Source organism: Thunnus thynnus, chromosome 5, assembly GCF_963924715.1.
Source record: "Thunnus thynnus chromosome 5, fThuThy2.1, whole genome shotgun sequence".
Classification (NCBI taxonomy): Eukaryota; Metazoa; Chordata; class Actinopteri; order Scombriformes; family Scombridae; genus Thunnus; species Thunnus thynnus.
Window position 1 is genome coordinate 26,623,291 of NC_089521.1, and position 23,633 is coordinate 26,646,923.

A 23,633-nucleotide genomic window follows, 5' to 3' on the forward strand; every position below is an offset into this window, starting at 1 on the left:
ATAGAGCCTCATTCACATTGGGAAACTTTCAATAAAATGTTCTATAAGTATGAGTGTAAACTTAATCAAAAAGCTCTCTGTGTAGCGATTGTCAACTGGAGGGTTTTCCTCCAGATCCTTACAGCTAAAGAACATGTGTCTTGGCTTTTAGACAAAAGTGACAAACATATAATGTCTCCTAGGTTTAAAGAGTTCTTCTTTATCTACATTTATGCAACTCACTTCGACTGTCTAATTTTCTGAATCAAAGGTTTGATTACTAACACAAATAAAGAGGGAGATGTCGGGCAACTTTAGCTAGTGCCTCATTTTAGTCTTAATAATTCAGATAATGTTCCATTTACATAAACCTGTGCTGTTGATGACTTAAAAATCATCTTTATTATGGTAATAACACTTCTGGGAATTCAACATTTCTAATACCTTAAAAAGATAAGTCCATTCTAGTTGGTCGAAGGCTTTCTCTGCATCCACCAAAATCAGTGTCAAGTCTAATTTTTGCTTATTGGCATACTGAAAAGAGAACAAATATTTTAAGAGTAGAGTTTTACAGCCATGCTACTGGCGCTGTGAGGCTGTACTTACGCACAGCGGAGCTTTGAGCTAAATGCTAACTTTAGCATGCTAACATGATTGCAATAACAAACTTAGCATGCTTAAGTTTAGCAGGTGTAATGTTTACTATGGTTTCCATCTTAGTTTCGCCTGTTAGCATGCTAACATTTGGTATTTAGCACTAAACACAAAGTAAAGAGGAGGATGATGGCAATATCATTAAATTTGCAGGTTTTTGGTATTTTTGACCTGATGATGGTGTTAGATAAGAAGTTAAGGGTACACGGAATGATTACTTTATCCTTGAATATCTGAAGCAAATTTCATGGAAAAACAATTCAAATTGAAAATGGCTGTGCTGGAGGAAATATGTAAGTATGATTCATCTTGTGAGTGTCTGTCGAAAACTGCTGTCTTTATTCAGGCTTCCGATCAGATGTGCACGTATTTCTTTGTGATTAATTTATTTTGTTGGTGTCACCGAGTCAATGTGTTTACATGCACACAGGAATTTGTTAAACAGCTCCCAGCTATCTTCGTATTGGATATATTCAACACAAACTGTTTGTATGTGTCATCACATCCTGTTCACAAATATCCTGACGTGATGAATAAATGTTCATTCGGTGTCCCGGATTTACGTGAGTGTTTGTGTTTTCCGAAATCTGAGATGTGGGTTATTGTAAATAAAATAACACATGTTCCAACTATGAAACAGAATACCTAAATAGTCCAGATATTATGTGTGTGTGAAAACTTGATTGCTGGTTGATATTTCAGACACATGAATCCACAAAGATGACAAAGTCAGACAGCGATCACCATCATTTTTATTCAATTTTTTATGTCCCCTTCCCTTAAATCAAGTGACAAATTACTCACTGACAATCACCATCTGTTATTTCAGAGACTGAAACTAAATTATAAAGTCCCTGCAACTCTCCAGGTCACACATCCATGTTAAAAACAGTCACCTGTGTGAAATGCCTTACATTTAACTCATCATGCAGCTTTGGAACATGAGAGTAAAGTGTCATTACGAAACCTGTTTGGAGCAGCAAGCACTTTGAATGGATTTTTACTCTTCCTTTTGCACTTTTCATTTTGCCCAGAATCTGCCTTTGCCTTTGGTGTCCTTTATAGTTTCTTTGTGGAATGTTTTTTTTTAAGTCTTTCCAAATGCTGTCTGCACATTTTCCTCAGAGTAGAACAGATTCAATTACAAAACCAGAGAGCAAATTTAATTCACTACAACCGAACTGAGTAAAAAAAAAAAAAAAAAATAGGAAGCCCAGTAGAAAATGTCTGACTTCTTTGGTCTTGGAGAAACTGCAAGTGCAAATGCTGACAGAAAAAAAAAAAAAAGCTTACGTATGAAAAGCAAAGGTTTGTTCAAAAGTAAACAAACAAAAAACACCACCACATATAGACAGCAAAGAGTTAAAAGGCTGCAGATGTGGAATGAACAGTACCAGTAACTGAGACAACACTCATCTGAGTCACACACACACAGACCATTTGTTTACTGAGAAACGTGGACTCTGAATCAGCACTCCTTTGTTATGAGAGAACCATAATAAGGCTCTGACTTAAAACAGACTGAAATTCACAGGAACCAGGCAGAGATTTGACAAAAACTAATTTTCATTTCAATTTTCATCCACACCCAGATACACCACTGACAGATCAAACCCTCTTCCATCCCAGTGAAGAATCAGTGTCTCGCACCTAGGAATGGCTTGAAGAAAAAAAAAAAAGCATGTCGAACTCACAAAAAAACATTCCCTACACTTCTTGAGGTAATGCTTATAAACGCAGCGCAGGCTCCACATAAATCTCTAAGGTCGACACGACGCTAAAGATAGTCTCGTCAAACCGCTGCCATGAAATTGTTCTCTTGTTAAACAGGATGAGTAATGTTACTGGAACAACTCATTTGGTAATAAACGCTGACAAGAGTGATTTGAATCCTCAATTCAATCTCATTCAGTGTGGAGAAATGAGTACACAAAGAAAGGAGTATGGATTACGGATTACGAAGTTATTACAGCTACAGAGTAGAAACAATCTGATTGATATAAAGTAGTTTTCTTTGTGCATGACTATGTGGTTTAAAAATACTTGATAATTAACATCAAAACATTCTGTTCTTTTTGACCCAGACTACATGAAAACAAAAACTCTGGTATTAGGAAGTCAAATAAGTGATGTAATATAAACAACGAAATGCCAAGTCGATGTTCTGCCTCACACAAACCCTATTTTTCATAATAGCTGAACCTGCTGCTACATATAAAGATGCAAATTTTTTTGTTTTTCCACCATAGGAAAGGGAATTGATCAGCACAGTAGTTGACTCATTTCACTCGCTCACCCACACATCAACACAACCACATACACTCTATGACCCACTAGTATATAAAAACGTGTGCAAACTTGTCTCTTAAACACAACTCATTCCAACAATTTGCTCGGTAAAACAAGCCACGCTACAGACAAACGGTCCATTTCAATCTTCAGAATGCCTCGGATCCTTTAAGGCACTTACTTCATGACAAAAAGTAAGGAAATGAAACTGAATGACATTCAGTATCAGTGAGTCCTCCACATGGTGCAAAGTTAAGTCAGTGTTTCACCTGAGCAGATCGAGCCCTCGACATGAACCGGAAGAGGCGATGGTGACGGTTCTCTTTACTATGCTGTATACGCTGCACTTTTTTTTTGGACACAACCTTTTCACGTTTAACAAGAAAAATCAGTGACTTTAATTAAAAAAAAAAAAAAATCTTTAAAAAAGTTATGGAATGTTTCTTTGACGTTGTTAAATAAACCAGAATATTCTGATTTTTTTTTACATTTTGGAAGTAAGTTGAATCAGTCCCTGGAGGAGCCAAAGTGCATGATGTTGGAGAGAAGGGGACAATTTCAAAACAGAACCCGTTTCATGGCTTTAATGTGTTACACTATAGAACAATCAACTATAGAAACCGCTATGAATTTGAAACCTATACTCTTATTTTAACGTTACAAACGCCTTAAATTATGTAAAATAAACAATATGCTGTGACACTGCCTATGACGTGATGTGTATTTTAGAAATAAAAAGGTACAGTAGGTCTTTAAAATAACAAGAAACGTGTCTTTGAATCCATCAAAGTGAAAGAATGACTGGCTTTGAATGTCTTTCCAGTAACTACTGCTTCATTTCTATGCAAGTCTTTTCAAACTGAACCCAACAGGACCAATACAAAAGGCCTTGATAAAAAGAGTCAAGCCGTTGACCTTCCTTCCTTTGTCTTGTGTGTGTGTTTTTTGGCATCTTGCACCAGGTAGCGGTTTGATGTCTTTACAGACAGTCGTACATGCGCAGGGTGCGCTCCAGTTGCTGGACAACACGCTGGTAAAAGGCTATCTGCTCCCTGAGGTAGGCCTGCATCATGTCTCTGAAGTCCACCTCTCGCTGCTGATGGAAGTGGCTCATCTCTGCCTGGAGGGCAAACCCGACCGTCCTGCAGCGTTTCCTAATGCCGTCAGCCTCGTCCTGGTCCATCTTCCCTTCATCAGTCATCCGCTGGCTCTCCTTCACCTTGGCAAAGGCACCTGGGTTCAGAAAAAAAAAAGTTTAATTACTCTAAAAACAAAGTGATATTCTAAACACAAAACGCCACTCTTTTGGTAAATTGTGTCATTGCACAATTTATTGCAACAGTAATCAGGTTAGAAGCTACACTGACAGTTTAGGGGTCAGTTCACTCAAATGACCTAAAACATTTACCTCTGTGGTGCAGTATGTGGTCTACAGCCCGACCGATATATCGTCAGTCAGCCATTAAAGGCTGATCTTGGCCTATCACAGATATATCGGTATCAACGTATATGTTGTCTGACATGCGCCAATGTTTTTTTTTATATAATAATAATAATAATATTTATGATATATATAATAAATATCATAATAATATTTTATCCTTTTTCTTGATGCAAGTTTAATATATACATACATATGTCACATATTGTCACAAGTGTTTGATAACCAAATTTGAGGAATCATTGCAAAAAATGTGTGTTTATGTATATATTCTGTATATATATATATAAGATTATCAATATTGGAATTTTTATTTACTCGCTAATATCGGCATTGGCACCAAAAATCCAGTATTGGTCGGGCTCTAATGTGGTTTCTGCCTCCACCCAAATACAACAAAAACATTATTTTATGTACGAATGGCCCCGGCCTTAGTTATGTTGTTTCTGTGTATTGTGTAACCCTGAGTATTGAGTAATATTGTTTTTAAGAGAGTCAGAGCTCTTTTTTCTTCTGAAGATCTGTGTGCTTATTGACAGGTGCCGGTTCCAGCTCGGATTGGCTGTACTCCAGTGCCGCAACCGCTGCGGATTGGCTGGTTCAAGATGCCGGTCTATTTAACGTCCGGGTTTGAGGTGACGCCAGGGGTTGGTGTTGGCAGCGGAGCCCCGTTCCTCCTTGTTCATCTTTTTGTATAGTTTAGGGCATTAGGTTTAGTAAATGGCGTTTGTTTATTCCCTTTTATTTGTTTAGGGATTAGTCAGACCTTGCTTTGGTAAGATAGTTTGGTTTTGTTAAATGTTTTGGCCTCTGGTTTACCCTGAAATCCAGTGTCATTGACCAAGGGTTAAATGAGTTACTGAGAAATAACGGTCTTTCCCACTGAATGTAAATACTACTCACTGTATGTAGCAATAAATTGCTCACTTTTTGCATCTTGCTTTCTGCTTCTTGTCCTTAAGTTGCACCCTCACTCCCCTAGAGCAGGGCGTAACACGTACCACTTGGAATGTAGCCTTGCCAGGGTTTTACCTGTCTATCTCACTCAAAGGTGAGCTGCCTTTGTATTACTGGCCACCGCCTTTGTGGAAAATTCCGGCATGCAAGTAAGTAAGTAAGTAAGCAAACTTTATTTATAAAGCACCTTTCAAAACCAGTTACAAGGTGCTGTACAATGCAAACAAAACGTGGTGTTGACGGAACGAAAAAGGCGGAACTGAACTGCGAGGGCAGCGCAGCACCCGGACAGTCTACAGCGCGCACATGCAAGAGTTATCTTGTAGTTCATGCTCAAAAAATGCAGTAATTGTGAGCACGCTTTGATTTAATGACTGAATAATAACCTTTGCGAGACAAACTTTCTACGCCGTCACTCAGAGACTATTGTTAGCAGAGCGGAGTAGCAAACTCCAGCAGTAACAGATGAGACCAACACACGCTGCAGCATTAAACAAACCAACTCTGAGGTGAAGAAAGCATGTTGGACTGCGATGGCTTTCCCTGGAGCTAACAGTGCAGCAGAGAGGCTGATCTCCACTGCTGGAGACATGACGTTAATAAGAACACAGCGGAGCACTCCACCTCTCCCTTATTTTGTTATTGTCATACAGGCAGGAGACTGTAAAATGCTTTCAAACAAATTAACTGTTTTAAAATAAAGAGGCTGCGCACCATTTATCTTATCTGTCAGCTCTGTTTCATATTGTATTTCAGTGGACTAAGGACACCAGTGAATGGTTTGGCACACAGTATACTGGAGCAAGAGACTGAAAATAGTGCTCCCTTTTCTATTTATTCAATCGAGAATTAATTCTGAATGGAATCGGCACCAAAGAATCGTGATAGTATCGAACTGGGAGATAAGCATATTGCCCCAGGCCTATATTATCAACACCATCACAATCACCATCACCGTCAACCTTTATTTTTCATCTTTTTGTTCCATCCTGGTATAAAATTTAAATCCCTATGGGCACTTTTATCTGTCAAATCATGATTTGACACTCCAAAGGTGCACACACAGACCGTATACACTGCACTAGCACGTTCTCCAACCTTGTCCACCTTTGTCTTAAAACAATCCAGAGTGCATAGTTTCGGTTTTATTTCATTGTCCGTATCTCCCGGTAGATAAAACAGGAGGGAATTTTTATTTGTGGTCAATATATTGAAAAATTACATTAAAAAAATTGAACAGCAACATGACTTCCCTAAAACAGTGACTGCAGAACTCACCATTAATCACTTCCATTGGAACTACTCTCTACCAAAAAATAGTCCCTATGAAAAACATTGAGTGTGCTCTGGGGATTATCATGAGTAATGGGGACACTCATACTGGATGTTGAATATTTTAAGCATCAAAACTATCTAGAGATAAGTGAGAAAATGAGTTTTTTTTGGAATTTGGGTGAACTAACCCTTTAATTTTACTACATCAGCTCAACATATACTATTCTAAACCAGTGTAAAAACTTGCAAAGTACCTCCCAATTTGATGTTAATGACAACAAGCTGATGTATAGAGTAATTGGAAAGCTGTAATATGTGCTTGTGATAAAAAAGTTCATAATAAAACCCCAAAACTTAAGGTAATTGTAGTCAGATACATCTTTATTGCTCTTTGTGTGGGTCTGTATTACTGTATGTTGTGCTATATGAAAAAACAGTTAAGCAGTAAAGGCCAACATCGTAATTTTCCTCCCAGGAGTTAACTACTGTAAAGCTGTACGCCTTAGCAGGGAACACACCACACAATTACTTTTTGTTTCATTGCATACCAAACGTCTAGTTTCAGTGTGATGAGGACAAGTTGTAACCACATTTACCCAGACTGCCATGACGTCACTTTCCAATCGGCAGAACATACTGTAGCAGCCCAATGGCATGTCGCCACACTGCATTTCCCATCAGATTAGTAAGTCTGTCTCAATCACATAAAACCTGAAACCAGTCTGCAGACAGATTTTAGTCGGACATTGTGTAGATAATCTATCTCACCAGACTAGTACGGACAAGCTAGTTGCCCTGCCTTTTAATGTTGCTGCTGCAGTGTACAGGTCTTATCCGTTAAATGTATCTGTGAGTTCATGCCGTCCTGGATTTCGTATGGAATTCCTGGCAGAAGTCTGGGAAAGCATGAACAGCACTTCCAGTCTGTTCCAGTGAAGAGGCGTGTAGACCGAAGTCTGTGGCTCTGACCTACATTCATGTATTCTGTTTTCCACATGAGAGGAGAATGTGCATCACCAGATAGCATGTCTGTAGGACATAAAGGAAAGAGGGTTGTGGTTGTGTGTGTGTGTGTGTGTGTGTGTGTGTGTGTGTGTGTGTGTGTACTGTGAGAGGGGGAAGAATGGGGGCGGATTCCACATTTTTTTGGATGAACCGACACAAAATCTCATCATAAAGAAAGCATGATGTCCTCTTCCTTGCAGTGAAATCTGCTATCTGACTTGATGCAAAACTACACTATTAAAGCTGCAAAATACAAGTTACAAAAAGTAAAAATGTGACAGAATAAAAAACCAAAGCTGCTTAGGTTTCCTACTCTAAAATCCAACTCCTCTCTCAACATTTTTCAATCAGCAGAAAGGTTGATGTGCTCTTTCTTGCAGCGACATCTCCCCTCTAACTTGACACAAAACTCTACCATTAAAGCTGCAAAATACAAGCAACAAAAAGAACAGTTGTGACAGAATAAAAAGCAAAGATGTGTAGTTTAACCATTATTTAACAAACCACCTCCCTCCTTCTCACTATAGGCTTTCTGCCTCTTTTTCCCTGGTTAACAAATGCTCTATGATACATAGCCAGTGGTCTGGAAAGTTACCAGATTTGTTTATCTTACCCAACCAGACTGGCTACCGCATGTTTCATGGCTGGGGCCAAAGAAAGAATTTAACTATTTCACATGTGACAGCTTCATGGGTCTGTGCTGGGTGGATATTAGTACTCCGTGGGGGATTAAGAAGGCGTGGGCGGTGATAGTGGGAGGAGAGGAGAGGAAAGGAAAGGGGGAAAAAAAGGACAACAGTGTGCAGGAGAGCTAACAACAAAGAGAAAGTGAAGGCTTTACAGTCCAGTATGTGTGAGTATGAGACAGACGGTAAAAGAATGAGGACGGTCGAGATTAACTATGACCACAATCCTCTGGGCGACTGAACTCAGGCATCTGCTAAATTCCCTATTCCCACAGCCCCCCCCCCCCCCCCCCGGGTAGGGGGGTCCTGAGGTCACTGCAGGACTAAATCAGGAAGTGTTGAAATTCTTCTCTATATCTTCTGGCCATCTGAAGCAAACATTACATTTGAAGTGCCTCTTTAAGATAGTAGGAAGTGTTTACAGTATGGGTTGCTTGGGTGCTTATGTATGTCATAATGTTATATTTATGTAATAGTGTTAATGGCATTTCTCTATTCCTTATGGCTTGCAATGACCATGCAAGATCCACACATACATACATTTGCACACAGCATTTTTGAGGACAAATATGTCGAATTTTAATTCAGTCTCACCGGGGACCATGGTTCCAGTCGCAGCTCTTTAAATTTATCTTCCCGTTTAATGATGCTTCACCTTCTCTTTAAGTGTAAGTGTCGTTAAAGTGGAGTGGAGCCTCTTCTGTCGAGGCCAATTTATGTAAATCTGCTGACCACTACAATCTGTGTACAGTCTATCAAAATAACGTAACATGGGTTGACACTCAACAGTTTGGCATGCACTGTAAGGACTGTCTATAGGAGGACCTATGTAGAATCACTCAATTCATCAGGACTACTAATAAGCTGAAGAAACAGTCAAAATGTCTTTTTATATGACAAATCACACCGTTTTACAGTTCATTTTTCTTACAAAAAAATAAGCCCTTTCAACTCGTACTTGCTATCATATTTATATTTCCAAAACACAGACATGAAGAAACTATTAGGGATGAACTGAGATGACCAGCACAAAATCAAGATATGCTTTCTTCAAAAAGTTATACTTTTCGCTTCCTCTTTTGAGGTTAAATTGAATGAAATCTCCAATTAAGAAAGAAAATCGTTTATTGCTTCACAATCCTGTCAATGAGTGCATGTGTGTGGGAGTGAAACAGTACAGGGCTAATATGTGAAAGCAGAGCCACTAGTATGTAATGACTTCACTGCTTCAGTGCAAACCACAAAACACACAACACCACCCATTTTTCCTTTAAGACTTGGCAAAATTTCTCTCTTTCATAAGTAAAAAGGAAAATATTTGGCAGATGATGGCATTACAAGTTCAAATCCAAGATAATGTGCCGTGGTTTGGTAAACTAACTGACAAAAACAGCCATTACTCATGTATAGAAGAAGAAGAAGATGTTAAGATACTGTAAGTCTAAAAAAACAGTTTTCATCATGTCAAAATACAGATTAGAAAAGGTGGTGTAGTGTTCAATTTCAAATTTGAGAAACAAGAAAAAGATTCCTGAGTGAACTGTAAAATAAACAAATCTCTTAATTTGCCTCAAAGACTTAGAACGCACAAAGAACTAACGTGACGGATTAGTAGATCCTACATTAGATCTGCAGACGAGTAAACAGTAACATTTTTCAACTGAGGACAAATGAGGATTGTCACCACAAAACAGTGGCCATTAGTAGAAGGCTCTGATGTGTGTGTTTGTGTGTGAGTGTGCTTGCAGAGGGGCTGACGTCTGTATCATGCACCACAGTGAACTGAAGAGATATTTGTTCTCTAGTGATCTGTAAAAAAATGTGATTTTAAATAGCAAAGGAAAAGGCTCATTAGAAGATGTGTACTCTCTTAGGCGAGTCCCTGTCATGCCAGAAAGTGTAACAGCAAAATAAATATGTGCATGCCTAAAAGCGTGGGAACACAGGGAATATTAAGACGGCTGGATACAACTACCACAGCTTGAAGCCAATGCGGAAGTACCTTGAAGTGAAATGCTACCGACGGCTGCTAGATGCTGGCTCCATTTGACTCCCATTCAAAAAGGCTCAACTACTCTAGAAGTACTAAGTCATTTTTTTTTTAGATGCCCACTTCTGCCATTAGTTGATCATGATACCTGCATCTGTTAGCACAAGTGAGCTAAAGTAGCTAACATTAGCTCAAGTGTGCACCCCAGTGAGCTATCATTCGCTTTGGTCTGAGGTAGTATGGCACTGACTATAAGCAGCAACTCTGGGCTTCAAACCGGCTCCAGTGCAAACAATGGGTGATGTCACACTTCACTATGCCCATCTTTATATACAGTCTATGGGCACCATTCAGCCTTGTTGCCTATTTATCCCAGGAGCTATATATATATATTTATGCCTAGGATAGTGGTTTTGAATTGTGTGATGATATCCCTATGTAAAGTCAATGGGACCAGCAGGAGAAACACTATTATACGCGTGTGCAGTGAGCCGCACAACATGAAGCAAACCCAAAAGCTAGAAAAGTTTTTTGGCTTATGCACTGAGCGAGCAATATTCATTCAAGTGAATAAGCAGAGTCCAGTATCCATCTCCTATAATACATCCATGGGAACTACCTGCTGGGTTAGTTGAACCACTGTAGCTAGTGAGCTAACAGCTACCACACAAACAAGCCAGGAACATGCTAGCGCTAGTCAGTCACAGTAGCTCTCCAAGCTTCTTTCTATTTTCACTCTACTGTGCTATTTACTCCCCACTGGCAGCGACTGTACAATCATTCATCCTCTCTGAGCTAGCTGGCTTGCTAACTGAGTATCATCACTAGTTAGCTCGGTCTCTATAATAAGCTCACACATTTTATTAAAAAGATGTACTTGTACCATTGACTCATGTCTAATTACTCTGCAAACCATTCCTCGTGTATGAAGCAGTTTATACTCTGACAAGGAAGGGGTTAAATATAAGTGGATGGAGCAACACAGCTAATTAGCTTCGATAACATCCTTGCTTTCGGACTCTCTGGTTCTCCGTTCTCTCAAAGGCGAGCTCATGTATCAAAATGAATCAGCTGACGGCTGCGATTTCTTTGAAAGTGATTCATTTTACAAAATTTCCCCTTTTTAAATGTTGGTTTGACCGGTCAAGCTTGATGGAGTGGAGGAAAGGAAAAGAAAAGGAAGGGAAAGACATAAACAACAGTGTGCAAAAGAGCTGACAGTAGAAGAAAGGAAAGCTAGAGGAGAGGAGAGGAGAGGAGAGGAGAGGAGAGGACAGGAGAGAAGAGAAGAGAAGAGAAGAGAAGAGAAGAGAAGAGGAACTGAGACATGGCTTCAAGAATGCATGACAGGGTCAAGAGGACTCTGCCAGTGTTTAAAGTGGGTCTAAAAGCCTTGAGGATACACAAACATGAAAAAAACCCCACTGCTGAGTAAGCTAACAGTAATAGTGTTTACAGCAGCCAATCAGATATACAGATAAAAAGAGAACTGTCCTGAGCTGGAATGTGCTCACAACCAATTTTAGACATCTCAAATATCCTTTGTCCATTTATTTTCTGGCAATATTTTTACTCTGAAGATTGATTATTGTAAACTAAACCAAATATTTCCATTTTTTTTGTTTTTTCATTACTTAAGAAATGAAGAATATTCAAAACAGAACCACCCTCTCTAGCATGCACGGAGAACTAGTTACCAAAAATACTTAACCTGTGACCCGACAACTTCCTCTGCACTCTCTATCCTACTTTGCACACATCCACTACTTGATGACTTTAATGAACTATTATGCACAGAAATAAGACATGACGCTTACAATAACCGCCTGCTCCAAAGCTCACATCGAAGCTCTTAACTGAAGCTATGCGAAGAGATGTTGGACAGATGTTCTTTATTTTACGTGTAGGGAGAATCTGATCTAAAACTGTTTTATATTTCACGTTTCCGCAGATGGTGTTATAAATCAACGCTTGTGTCAGACATGCTGCTATCAAGACATGTCTGTTTTTTTGTAGGATATGCTGAGCACTGAACTTGAAGGGAAGTGTAATTCATTACCACTGATAACAGACTCATGTTTATCTCACAATATTCATCTGCAGAAGGATTTACATCATCCACTTTTCCGCTCAGGTTTCCTACATTTGAATGAAAACAAAGGTTTTTTTGTCAGTTTGAAATCATGAGCTGAACTCCCCATTGAGAAAAAATATTTGGGATTTTCAGCTGCCATTTGGAACAAAACGACTGGCTTTATTACAAGTTTTAACATAGGCTTTTCAAAGTCAGCCAACGACCTCACAAAGTTCAAACGTTGAAAAAAGAAAATAATAATAATCAGTTGTCATCAAAAAATCACATAAAACAAATGACCTGTGTCAACATTCACTGTGACATCATAATTCCTTTGTGTAGTCAAATTTAATTTCTCTTAATTTCTTTTATAAGCTGGGATGTCCTGAAATCTGACTCTGGTTGAGTGTGATGGTAAATCATTTTGCAACATCAGACTTTTTTTGGGGGGGGGGTTATGCAACAGATGTTCCTTTGAGAAAAAAAAAAGAAGAGGTTTGGATGATCAGAATTTTACTTAGGATTTTCCATTGTCTCAACCTTAAAGATTGCTTGGCAATGCACACACAACAACATCATGACACAATAAAAAGACCAGAGAGGGATGATGTCTCCATGCCAACCCCAAGCATCATGTTAGCGTTACCAGGACTTGCAGCTACAGTTGGCAGTCACCCAGAGTCTTTCTGACACTTAAAGCTTAATTCTTGTTGTGGGAGTGAAAAGATTAAAAACTAATGAGACATTTACAATCTTTCATCTTACTAGCAAGACAGAGACAGAATAAGTATGGGCTAGCTTAGCTTTATTTTAGCTGCACTGGAGGTAAAAATCTTATTTTCCCAATAGAAAGAGCCAAGAAAACAATTTATCAGTGAGCTAACAGGTGAACCTGATGCCAAAGAATGAATAGAACCAAACATAAACAAATGCAGATGGCAATAACTTCTATTTTCCATGCCAGCACTTGGAGCATCAACAGGCTAACTTACTAGCAATCCATCTACCCATTTTCTAAAAAAGCTTATCCTTTTCAGGGTTGTGATACTCAGCTTGAATGAGAGGTATGTAAATACTGGACAGGCTGCCAGTGTATCACAGGGTTATAGTAACAAATATACAGACAAATGCATTGTACTTTCCAAGTTTTCCAATTACTGGGGCACTCCAGCCATTTAGCGTTGTACTTCCACGAAGTTGGAAACATTGCAAGAGGCATATTTTTAGAAAATGGTCAACACTGTGACAGCAATAGCGAAGATATTCTTACTTTTATAGACCAAGAAAAAATGCTGGATCCTACGAGCAGACATTCATTTTTAGTATAAAACATTCATTAGAGTAGCTTTTTAAAAAAAATGCAAAGGGCTGCATTAGTGTTGCTATCTGTGAGACAATCCAGGAAATCAAGCTTGAGTAAAGAAGTTGAAGGCTTATCAGATGTGAAAACACTTCACGTCACCTTCAAATTATCAAATTAGGAGATAGAATTTTACAAGTCTCATGTTCTCCTAGTGACGATTGTTTTATCTCCTTTCTCAACGATTGCGAGTCAAACAGTAAAATCAAACAGTCAATCAAAGGTTTGATTGGCTAACACAGTGCGTACATGATGATAACCCCTCTCTTTTTGGCCAGAGCCGATGCCAATGAAGTGTTTTCATTGATATAGGTGAGGAGGCTGAATTATGACTAGTTTAAAAATAGGAGGTCAGCTAGGCTAGGTAGCTATCCATGATATACTGACTTACAGAACCCTTGTAAAGCATTATGTCCAGTTTCTGTTGATACATTGGCAGAGAGACGTTATGGATATGGCTATATTGTCAACAAATCTCATGTGCAGAGCCTGATATATCTTATTCCTCTGTGCCATAGACCTCCGTTGTTGTCCAAAAACAATTAAAAACATGTCAATGAGCTACACTGTTGCAATGGGTGACAAGTTCCTTCACGACAAAGACAGTAGTTTTTTTTTTAGAAATGGCTACAAAGACTAATAACAATAAGTATAATAATAATAATTGTCGGTTTGCTCTGCACATGAGATTCTTTGACAAGAAAAATACAGAAAATCACCCGCCATAACCAAACTCTACTTTAAATGAGGTCACACTCGATGGTGGTGTTGTGGCAGACTGCACTGAAAGGTGCCTCTAACCCAGATAGCATACGGAAGTGGGCTGCGCCAGGCAATGATGTGGCACTGCTGGCCTTCTTCTGTCCCAGACAAAATGGATGTGAGCCTGAAAAATAGCAAATATGGCCAAAATATCCCAAATAGAATGTGGGCCTTTTTTGGCAAAGATACTGTGCTCTTGGCTATGTGTATTCTGGATGTGGACCAGTTTTGGTCTATCTGGTTTTTCTTGGTTGACATACGGCATTGCTATGGCTTGCTTGTGGCTCAGATCTGGGAAACAGGAGCGGACCGCCCAAGTGCCATCATTCCACGCGGTATGTGGGCCGTACGAAGGTGCCAAAAGTGTCGGGTGTGGGCCACAGCAATTTCGCTATCTGGGAATGTTCACTTAAAGTAAGTTACGTGAACGGAACAGAATATAAAAATGACATAGGTCAGATCATGGTGCTAGTCTTTGTGATATCAGCTGCCTCCTCTCTTACCACCTTTTTTCTAATGCCACAAAATCTGTGGTTCTTTGAGAGGAGGAGGAGGGAGGCGGTGGCAGTGAGTTCTTGGAGACATCTGTAATCTCCTTTAGTGTGAAACAGCAGTGCACTGGGCCAACATAGACAGGAATGTAGAAGCATGTGGATAGACAGTGAAGACGAGGGCCTAGCCTTTGTCGAGATTTATGAGTACGCAAACAGGAGAGAGAGAAAACATTTGCTCTCCATAGTCACCACAGTCAGCTAAGGGGACTGTAGCCAACAAAATAACATACAATCAACATTCAAAAGGTGCCTTAACTGGGCCACTGCACGCCTCTGAAACCGAAGCCTGGTTCCACGGATTGAGGTTTTGTCTACCTGCTGACAATGTGGTATTTTCTTGTGTGTTACAACCAGCGTATGGAATGTTAATCCGTAACATGTTTGTGAGACCATATAAACACGCCATATGCTCCTGGTCAGCACTTTGAAAAACGAAACAATACGGAGAACTAAATAGACAAAACATAAATAGACATTCATGTGTGCATGCAGGCAAAATCCCAAAACTTTAAGTTGCAATGCGAGATCAAGGGGGCATTTGGCACACACATTTCTTCAGAACTGGCAACAGAATATCTTTTCCTTAAAACTGATAGAATCTGCAAGTGGTTTTGTAATGTGTTGCCATATGGCGGAAAACTCACTTCTTGTCCAGATTAGAAGTCTGACTGGCACGCTGGAGGCGTCCCAGGGGGAGCTAAGTCATTCTTAAACTGAATAATGCTCTGCTCTGGTGTGATTCACAGTAGGTTTTATCCCACTATCAGCAACAGCGGAGGAAAGAAAAGGCAAACAACACCTTTTCTTATGGGGCTTTTTTTCCCCCATATCTTTACTCAAGAGCGTGGGCTTTCGATTTGAGAGCATAATTTACTGATTTCACTTTCAGATTTTGTCATTCTTCCCCCTCAAAACCCACTCAAATAGTCCCCGCTTACGCTTAGATTTGCTCTGCTTCTGCTCAATCTGTACGCTTGTACTCAGACACATTGTTACTTGATTTCCTGCGCTCCAGCTTCAGCCCTTCTCCTCGCACCTCCTCAGGCTGCTTCTGTGTGCTCGTGAAATGTCTGCTCACAGATTTCTGCTCTAGTCTTGGATTTTTTTTGTGCAATAACCCTGTCAAAATGCCCCGACCAATAAAATGCCAGGTGTAGAGTTGACCAATGAAACGATCCCCTCCTCCTTGCGGGCACATACGCCGCTTTACTTCTTAAGAGCATCCTGTGCAGTTTGAGGGAAAGAATTACAAAATCTGAACGTGAAATCAAAAAAACCATGCTCTCAAATTGAAAGACCACACTCTTGAATAAAGATAGGAAAAAAAAGGCCCATACTTTCAATGCTTTATAGCAGTATAATTTAAAAATAAAAAAAGATTAAAAGGAAACAGCTGTTGTCTTTTGCTTTGGTTTTATATTTATAACCTTCTGCTTCGGGATTCTTCACTATAATGACTCCAGTGTGGCCTTTTCTAACAATCCCACAATATAAATTCATATTTTTTGGTTTGTCCAAAATAGTTGAAGTCACTATTGCCTTACTTTCCTCAACATGTCATTCTGTGGACACAGGTGAAACAGATCCTCCAACGCCTCAGATTTCCTCTTAGGCAACATGTGATCAGATCAGATCAGGTCGGTCTCATACCTACAAAAGGGTTGGGTTGGTTTCACTCTATTGTGCTCTCTTTTGTGTTGGATCAAAGCTTTAGCTCAGATTAGTGCGTCAGTTGTTGCCAGGTACAAAATCTACAGAACATGATACCTGCTTTACTCACGCAAATACCTGTAACAGTTGCTATCGATGGACCCTAACTTCTAGACAACACATTTGTTTTGTGAGACTAGATTGATACCAAACCAACACATGCTCAGGTTATGATTATGTAAAATTACTCAAAATAAATACTAATCATTCAAGAGGAGACAGCACCATAAATTTCAGACACCAGGATAACCAACAAACAAGTAATTGTAACAGGCAGCGCGGTTGCAGCGGGTAATGTTCACATGTACCCTCACACAAAAGCATCAGAGGCCCTTTATTCTGTAACAATGCAATTAGCCCTTCAGATCAAGATTTTCAATTGTATTCAAATGAGATCAAAGTCTAACTATGGGGGGAGTTTTGGCAGAGGTTCAAAGCAGTGCACTCTCAGGAATACAAGCCCATGGACCAGACTAGATTTTCTCTGCTCTTATTGAAACCAGGGCAGCTGCACAGACAGACTTTGACAGTTCTGATATGGGTGTCTTGAGGGGGAAACAGCGGGGTAAAAGATGAAAAGAAGCAGACAGACGTGACGGGGATAATGAAACAGAGGTAGAGCATTTGTGATAGACTGACTTGCAGATTGAGTAACAGCAGAGTCCAAAAGGAAAGAGACTCAAACATCAGTTGAGGAAAAGCCTAAACTGGACAGAGAAAAGAGGAGATAGAGATGTAAGCTGCACACACTCTGACATTTTTTTGACATTAGCCAAAACCTTCTCCTCTCTTGATCCCTTTTATCGAGGCCACATGCAGTCGTTGCCTAACACCACATCTCAAACATGGTTAACATTCCTGCAGTTCACAGGCTCACCAGGATCACACTTAAAAGCCAGCTCCTATAGACCTCAGCGAAGGGGAAAGTCAGGCAGGAAAGAAGCAATGAGGAGATGAGGAGGAGGAGGAGGAGGAGAAGAGCACCGGAAAAGGTTGACCTCAGTTCTGTGTGTTCTACGTGTTGCCACAGCTGTATCTGGTTCAGCAGAACACAAGTCACATCAAGGAAAGTTGTCTGGACCGACAGGGAAGACTCAGCAGAGGGAAAAGGTCTTTGCCTGCACAAAAACACCGCTGCTCAACCTCCTCCTATACAGTATTTGTGGTCTCTTCGCTAGTTTCTGTACAGATTCATAAATTACACTGTTTTTAATACCTTGCTTCGAAGAATAAAAGCATTTTATAAAGTAACAAACTTCTTAGATGTTATCTCAAGAACTTAACCAACCTAAAATAGCCCGAACTTGGCAAAAATAATTATTAAAATCAAGAATTATTTGATTAAATAGTAAGTTAACAAGACATTAGAGTTTTCAATACTCAGTGGTACAGACATATTATAGTTGGTGCTAAAAAGGACCAAATTAATGAATGAATACCAACTTTCAGGCAAGTGTCGAGGTTCAATACATAACCCATCTTGGAAAATAAATAAAAAGGTAAGAATAGAGTATAGATAACCTGCAAAAAGCAAAACTACATGGAGCAATGTATGACCTGCAAGAGTATGTTGACATCATCTTCCGCAAAATAGCCACGGTTATTACATGTAAGGTCAGCTGTCCGCTCTCCTAAAGATCTTCAGAAATATTAGATGTTCCAAACAGTCACTCTATAATCTGTACTTTTAGCATCACTTTAATTTAAAAGTAAAAGTTTGGCCTTTTACACAGGACATACCTGATCAATTTCTATTTGGCATCAATTCTACAGAATAAATGACTCCAAAAAAAGTAATATTGTATTACTTCTTTTATTCACAAGGAGATAAGCTTTATGCGCTGAGGTTTTCAAGATATCAACCTCTCTTAACCCAATGTAATGGGGGTGGAAAGGATTTTCCTCTGTGGTGCTCTGTGCTTTGAAAAATCACATCTGAACTGAACCTGTGTGCATGTCCTATCACCACTAGGGTTGAGTAATAAAATATGCTGCATTTTTTTGTACTAGAGTGGTCTGACCCTTTAATATCTTTCAGATGGGTCTGTTTTTCTCATTTATTCCAGGGTGGAGTGACTAAATGTGACTGAATTTTATCACAAATGACCTCTGTGATAATGAATGCCAGCTGTTTGAAGGAGATAATAACATTTACTTGCAGCAATATTTCTTCACTGGTAGCTGCCTTTTCCTTCCTCCTGAACAAACCCCAATCAACACATATGGTTGTTTGTTTGGGGGATGATACAGAATGCCGATATGCCAGTGCTCTGACTGTCTTGGGCAAAAACTTTACGAGGTAAACAGATGATGACGTCTGAGATGCAGACCTCACCAGGACTAATATCGTACCTTGTGGTTTATGAAAATAAGCTGTCAAACACACAACCGTGACATCACATTCAAATCAGGAATGTTACAGTTACAGGACAAAGGCATGCTTTATGATTTAAGGTTGACAAAGTTACTAATCTAACATCATCATGCTAACACGTTAGAGTAAAATATGTCACTGATTCCAGTGGTGGTACTAGTACAACAATGTCCAGTAAATGCTCAGAGCATTGCCTGCCCGTGTTGGTATTTACAGCTGTGAATAATAAGTGGTGGTGATTGCTGAGCCCACATAGGGATGCAGATTTCCTTAATCAATAGACAACCACCTTAACAATCAATGGTTGATTAATCGTGTGTGAAATGTAGGAAACACAGTGGATGTTTTTCCATAAGACATTTTTTTATCCACTGATGTTCCACACAAAATCAGAGTACATTAAGACTTTAAAGAAAGCAAACACCAAGTTATTTGAATTATGAATTAAATGACACAAAATAATGATTTCATTTTAAACTCCTGTCTATCACTATTCAACAATTTTTCAATATCATTTTGCTGTTGTACATTTTTGCCAAACAAAATGTACAACAGTGGCAATGTTGCACAGCTTCAAGGCTTCATTGGAGGACACTCAGATCAGACTAGGTGTGTTGGACATACCTAACAATTAAAACAAACATGACCAGGAAGTCATTTACATTTCTGGCAGCATCAACAAAACTACATCTGATGTAAATAATAGATGAATTGGGTAGTGGCGTCAGTATCGATATGTACTGTATATTGATCAGACAACCACAGAAATGAATGTTTCCTACAGAAACCTTACCCATGACTAACTGTGAAGAAAAAGACTGAGACATCATCTCTGCAAGTTGGAAAGTTAACTGCTGACGAAAATAAATCTGAAGGATTACTTCTTTGTCTGTTCCTGAGAAACTGCAATCTGCTCTTGTTCACTCAAATATGAGCTGTAATTTTACCATTGATTCATGGGTTCAACTGGTTATTGGTTATATAACAGATAAATACAAAAACTTAATAAAGATGAGAAAGATTATGAACGCAACCTGATAACCTGGCGCTTATTCTGGCTGCTCAGTCCATACACCACTCCCTGCCAATGTTACTCAAGTTTCCTTGTCACATCATGGTTGTTGGTTGTAATATTATACTGGAGGAGAGCTCTAGATCCCATTTGTCTCATTAAAGTTTTGAACAAAGCCCAGAGGAATTTACGATCAACAACAAAAAACACACCCACAATATGTGTGTTTTTTTGTGCGTGTTTGGGTGGATGGGGGTCAAGGAGGTGGAGCAAATGACCTGAGATGCTGCAGGCAAAAATGCTGACCTAATATTCATCCAAGACTGACACATTAAACAGGCCAACACCATGTTTCATTATGGATTTCAAAAGGTGTGTGTCTGTAGAGAGGGGAGGGGAGGAACTGAGATGCTGGAAGCAAAGCTTGACCTAATCAGTCATCCATAACAAAATAATGAGCACAGATTGACATGTTCACAGTTCCTATTGGCAGACATGTTCTCTATTTTTCTAAACTAGGACTGACTGACTGAAGCTTTCGCTACACTTTCCCATATAGTTGTTCTTGTCTCAACTGTAGGGATGCTACAGCACCATACTCAACATCTTGATACAGAATTTCAGACATTTGTGGCTGTTTCAGTATTTAGTATTCTTCTTTCAACGCAACATCTTCTAATAAAAACCTAAATTCTGATCAACCTAATGATTTGGTCTGAAGGTTGGAGATGGAGAACCAACGGTGGAAGCAGAAGATTGCATCTGAACATCCATGTTGACAAAGGATGTTATCGTTATTATCATTTTTTACTATTTTATATGTGTTATTCCACTTCACTGGAGTTTGCGTGAATAAAGACAACAGAGAAATCTCTCACACACTTAAACTGCTGAGTTCATTACCTTTTTGTAGATGAATAATATCTGGGAAGTTGGCGAGCAGGCCTTGGTAGAGAGACAGCTTGTCCAGCATATGGAAGAGGTCATACTTAGGTTGCTCTGCAAACATCTCTCCAATGTTCTCATAGGTGCGGCCTGTATGGGAGATGGCGTTGTTGAGGGTATCTGAGCTATGGGGAGGGTCCAGCATGAATGCCTGGCTAATTGACTGGAAAGCATTCCCCAGCCGCTGGAACTCCTTCCTGAATCCACCCAGGTGCTTACGCACCAGCTCCGAGGCAACATGTGTGAGCTGCATGACGCTGTCGTCCATTTTCTTAGCAAAGGCCTTGAAGGTGTCGACTCTCTCCTCTACATCCTGAAGGTCCTGGTGCTCGTTAGGGATCTGGAGGGTCAGCATGAAATGGGCGCCCACCATCTCGTCCTTTTCAGCTCGTCTTTTGCCCAGCTTCCACTGCTTGTCGTCAGCACACATCAGAAAGTGCTCAAAGCCTTCATACTGGGAGAGGACAGGGTGACTGGTCATGTGGTTCATCCACAGTATCAGTCGTCTCTTCCGCTTCTCGATAAAGTCTTCCTCAAATCGCCCCGTGGCCTGCTTCTCAGGCAGGTGAGGCACGGAGATCACAGTGAACTTGTGCAGTAGGCGGTTGTACAGCCAGTCAAAGTGTTTGTAGCGCCTGTAGACAGGACGCCCTGTGTGGCTTGGCGTGACCCGGTACGAAATGTACGTCTTGATGCCTTTGAACTTTGTCTGTTTTGTGGGGTCTTCTACGGAGCAGGAGAAAGGCTGTGGGCTCTCCTTCCACTGGGGCCCCAGGGCACCCATCTCGATGGTGTATGATTCAGCTATCTTTGCCATCATGGGTACATCACCCAGCACAAAGGCTTCTACCCCTGAGCGGACAAAGCTGGAAAATCGGTTCAAGTTCCTGCCCACCATGCTGCCTTTCCTTGAGCTGGAGATGCTGTCTTGTCTCTCCATATGCGGTTTAGCCCGGTAGTATACATTGGGGTTGTTGGACAGTGGGCTCTGATGGGGATGTCCATTGGCACCAGGGCTCCTACTGTGGTCGGTATCATCCACAACGGTGGACCTGTCGTCCCAGTCATCCCAGTCATCATCGTCGTCGTCATAGTAACTCTGCTGCATGTGAAGAGTGGTGTTTGGAGTTGAGGGGAAATAGGAGGAGTCATTTCCTAAAGAGCCTGCCGGGCTGATGGAGCAGTCAGTCACGTTAGAATTTGAACGAGTGCGAATAATTTCCACATAAGATGCTGGGAAGAGACCCCTCTCCCCTCGGCTGTTCTCCCCCTGAAACCAGCCGTCCACTGAGTTCTCATCAAAGATAACCAGTTCCTCATTCTCCTGAATGCTGATCTCCTCTTTGTTTTCACTTTGAAACGTATAGATGGCTTTGGCTTTCACTGACATCTTGATACTCCAGTGGGTCCTAAAGCAGAAACTTCTACATGCACATAGTGCCTAGATTGTACTGATGCTACTGTCTTGATGCATGCTGTTTTGGAAACATCTGACACTAGCTCACTGTAATATTTAAACTTTTCTCAAATTACATGGCAGCTGTTGGATCAGGTGTGCAACAGCACAAGATAGCCTATTAAAATTTTATGACCCGATACTCAGTGAACAAAGGAGAAGTCAACAGTTACATAAGAAAATTACTGACATCCGCCAAAACAATCTAAATGTCCTAAAATACCACAGGCATCCTCAGCCCCTTGAGGGCATCGCTCTATTGTCTTAATAACTATTTCAATTTGAAGTTTGAACATTAACTTTAGCATATAAATGCTCTATAACACATGAACTCCCTCCTAGCTGAATAAGAATGTACCTCCTTTCGCATCACAAACAGGTTCAAAAACAAAGCTGGTTTCACCAAAAAAGCTCCTGCAAAATCACCGACGGTGGTTTTAATCCCCAGAAACTGGACTGCAAACCTCGCGTTGTTCACTTTATCGGACACTTGTTTCTCAGCCTAGAAATGATCCTGGGTGAAAATATTTCCTTGAAAAAGTGGCCTGACGTGAAGAAAAGCAGAGGGATGAGTAATGGTATCCCTGTGCATTTTGAGCCTGCTCCGCATTCCCTCAGACACAAACTTGCTGCGTTTTCCTTGTAAACAGGTTCCTGCGCATCTTCAGTCGACCCTCCAAGTAAAACAAAAAGCAGAATCAGCAACCAAACAATCTCAGTCTACAGAGTATCAACACGCATCACGGGCCGGTGTTATTTCTTTGGGTTTATTCCTGTGCCCGCTGCAACAAAGTAACACTTTCCATGACGTTAGGCTTGGACAATTGAAGGCAAGTTCGCCTTTTTTTCATCAGCTCCTTTATAGTCTTTCAAAGAGGAGAAACTGGCTCAACACCGCCCCCAACAGAAGAAACAGAGTATAACCTACAACACAGGACACAACTTCCAGGGCATAGTTAATGTAATCAGGCTACAAATTATGGTAATGAGGATTAAAGTAGGTAGGAATTATAATGAAGTTAATAATGATAATGATAGCTATTATCTAGTATCATCATCATCATCATCATCATCATCATCATTATTATTATTATCATTATTATTATTATT

The 23,633-nt window shown here is 40.1% G+C and overlaps 1 protein-coding gene across 1 annotated transcript; it reads right to left on the minus strand.

Annotated features, from left to right (window-relative positions):
- Positions 1-1,367: 1,367 nt before the first annotated feature.
- Positions 1,368-23,393, minus strand: snx33 (sorting nexin 33). The gene is made up of 2 exons (XM_067590402.1): positions 21,026-23,393; positions 1,368-4,155 (listed from the first exon to the last, which is right to left on the minus strand). The coding sequence occupies exons 1-2, from the start codon at positions 22,455-22,457 to the stop codon at positions 3,902-3,904; spliced, it is 1,686 nt and encodes a 561-aa protein (XP_067446503.1). The 5' UTR covers positions 22,458-23,393; the 3' UTR covers positions 1,368-3,901.
- Positions 23,394-23,633: the final 240 nt, after the last annotated feature.

What these genes read in the sequence shown, in the direction of transcription:
- snx33 (XM_067590402.1), bottom strand. Translation starts at nt 22,457, where the DNA reads ATGTCAGTGAAAGCCAAAGCCATCTATACGTTTCAAAGTGAAAACAAA. An exon ending in TATTATTCATCTACAAAAAG is followed by an intron (nt 4,156 to 21,025) that starts GTAATGAACTCA and finishes TTCTGAACCCAG; the next exon opens with GTGCCTTTGCCAAGGTGAAG.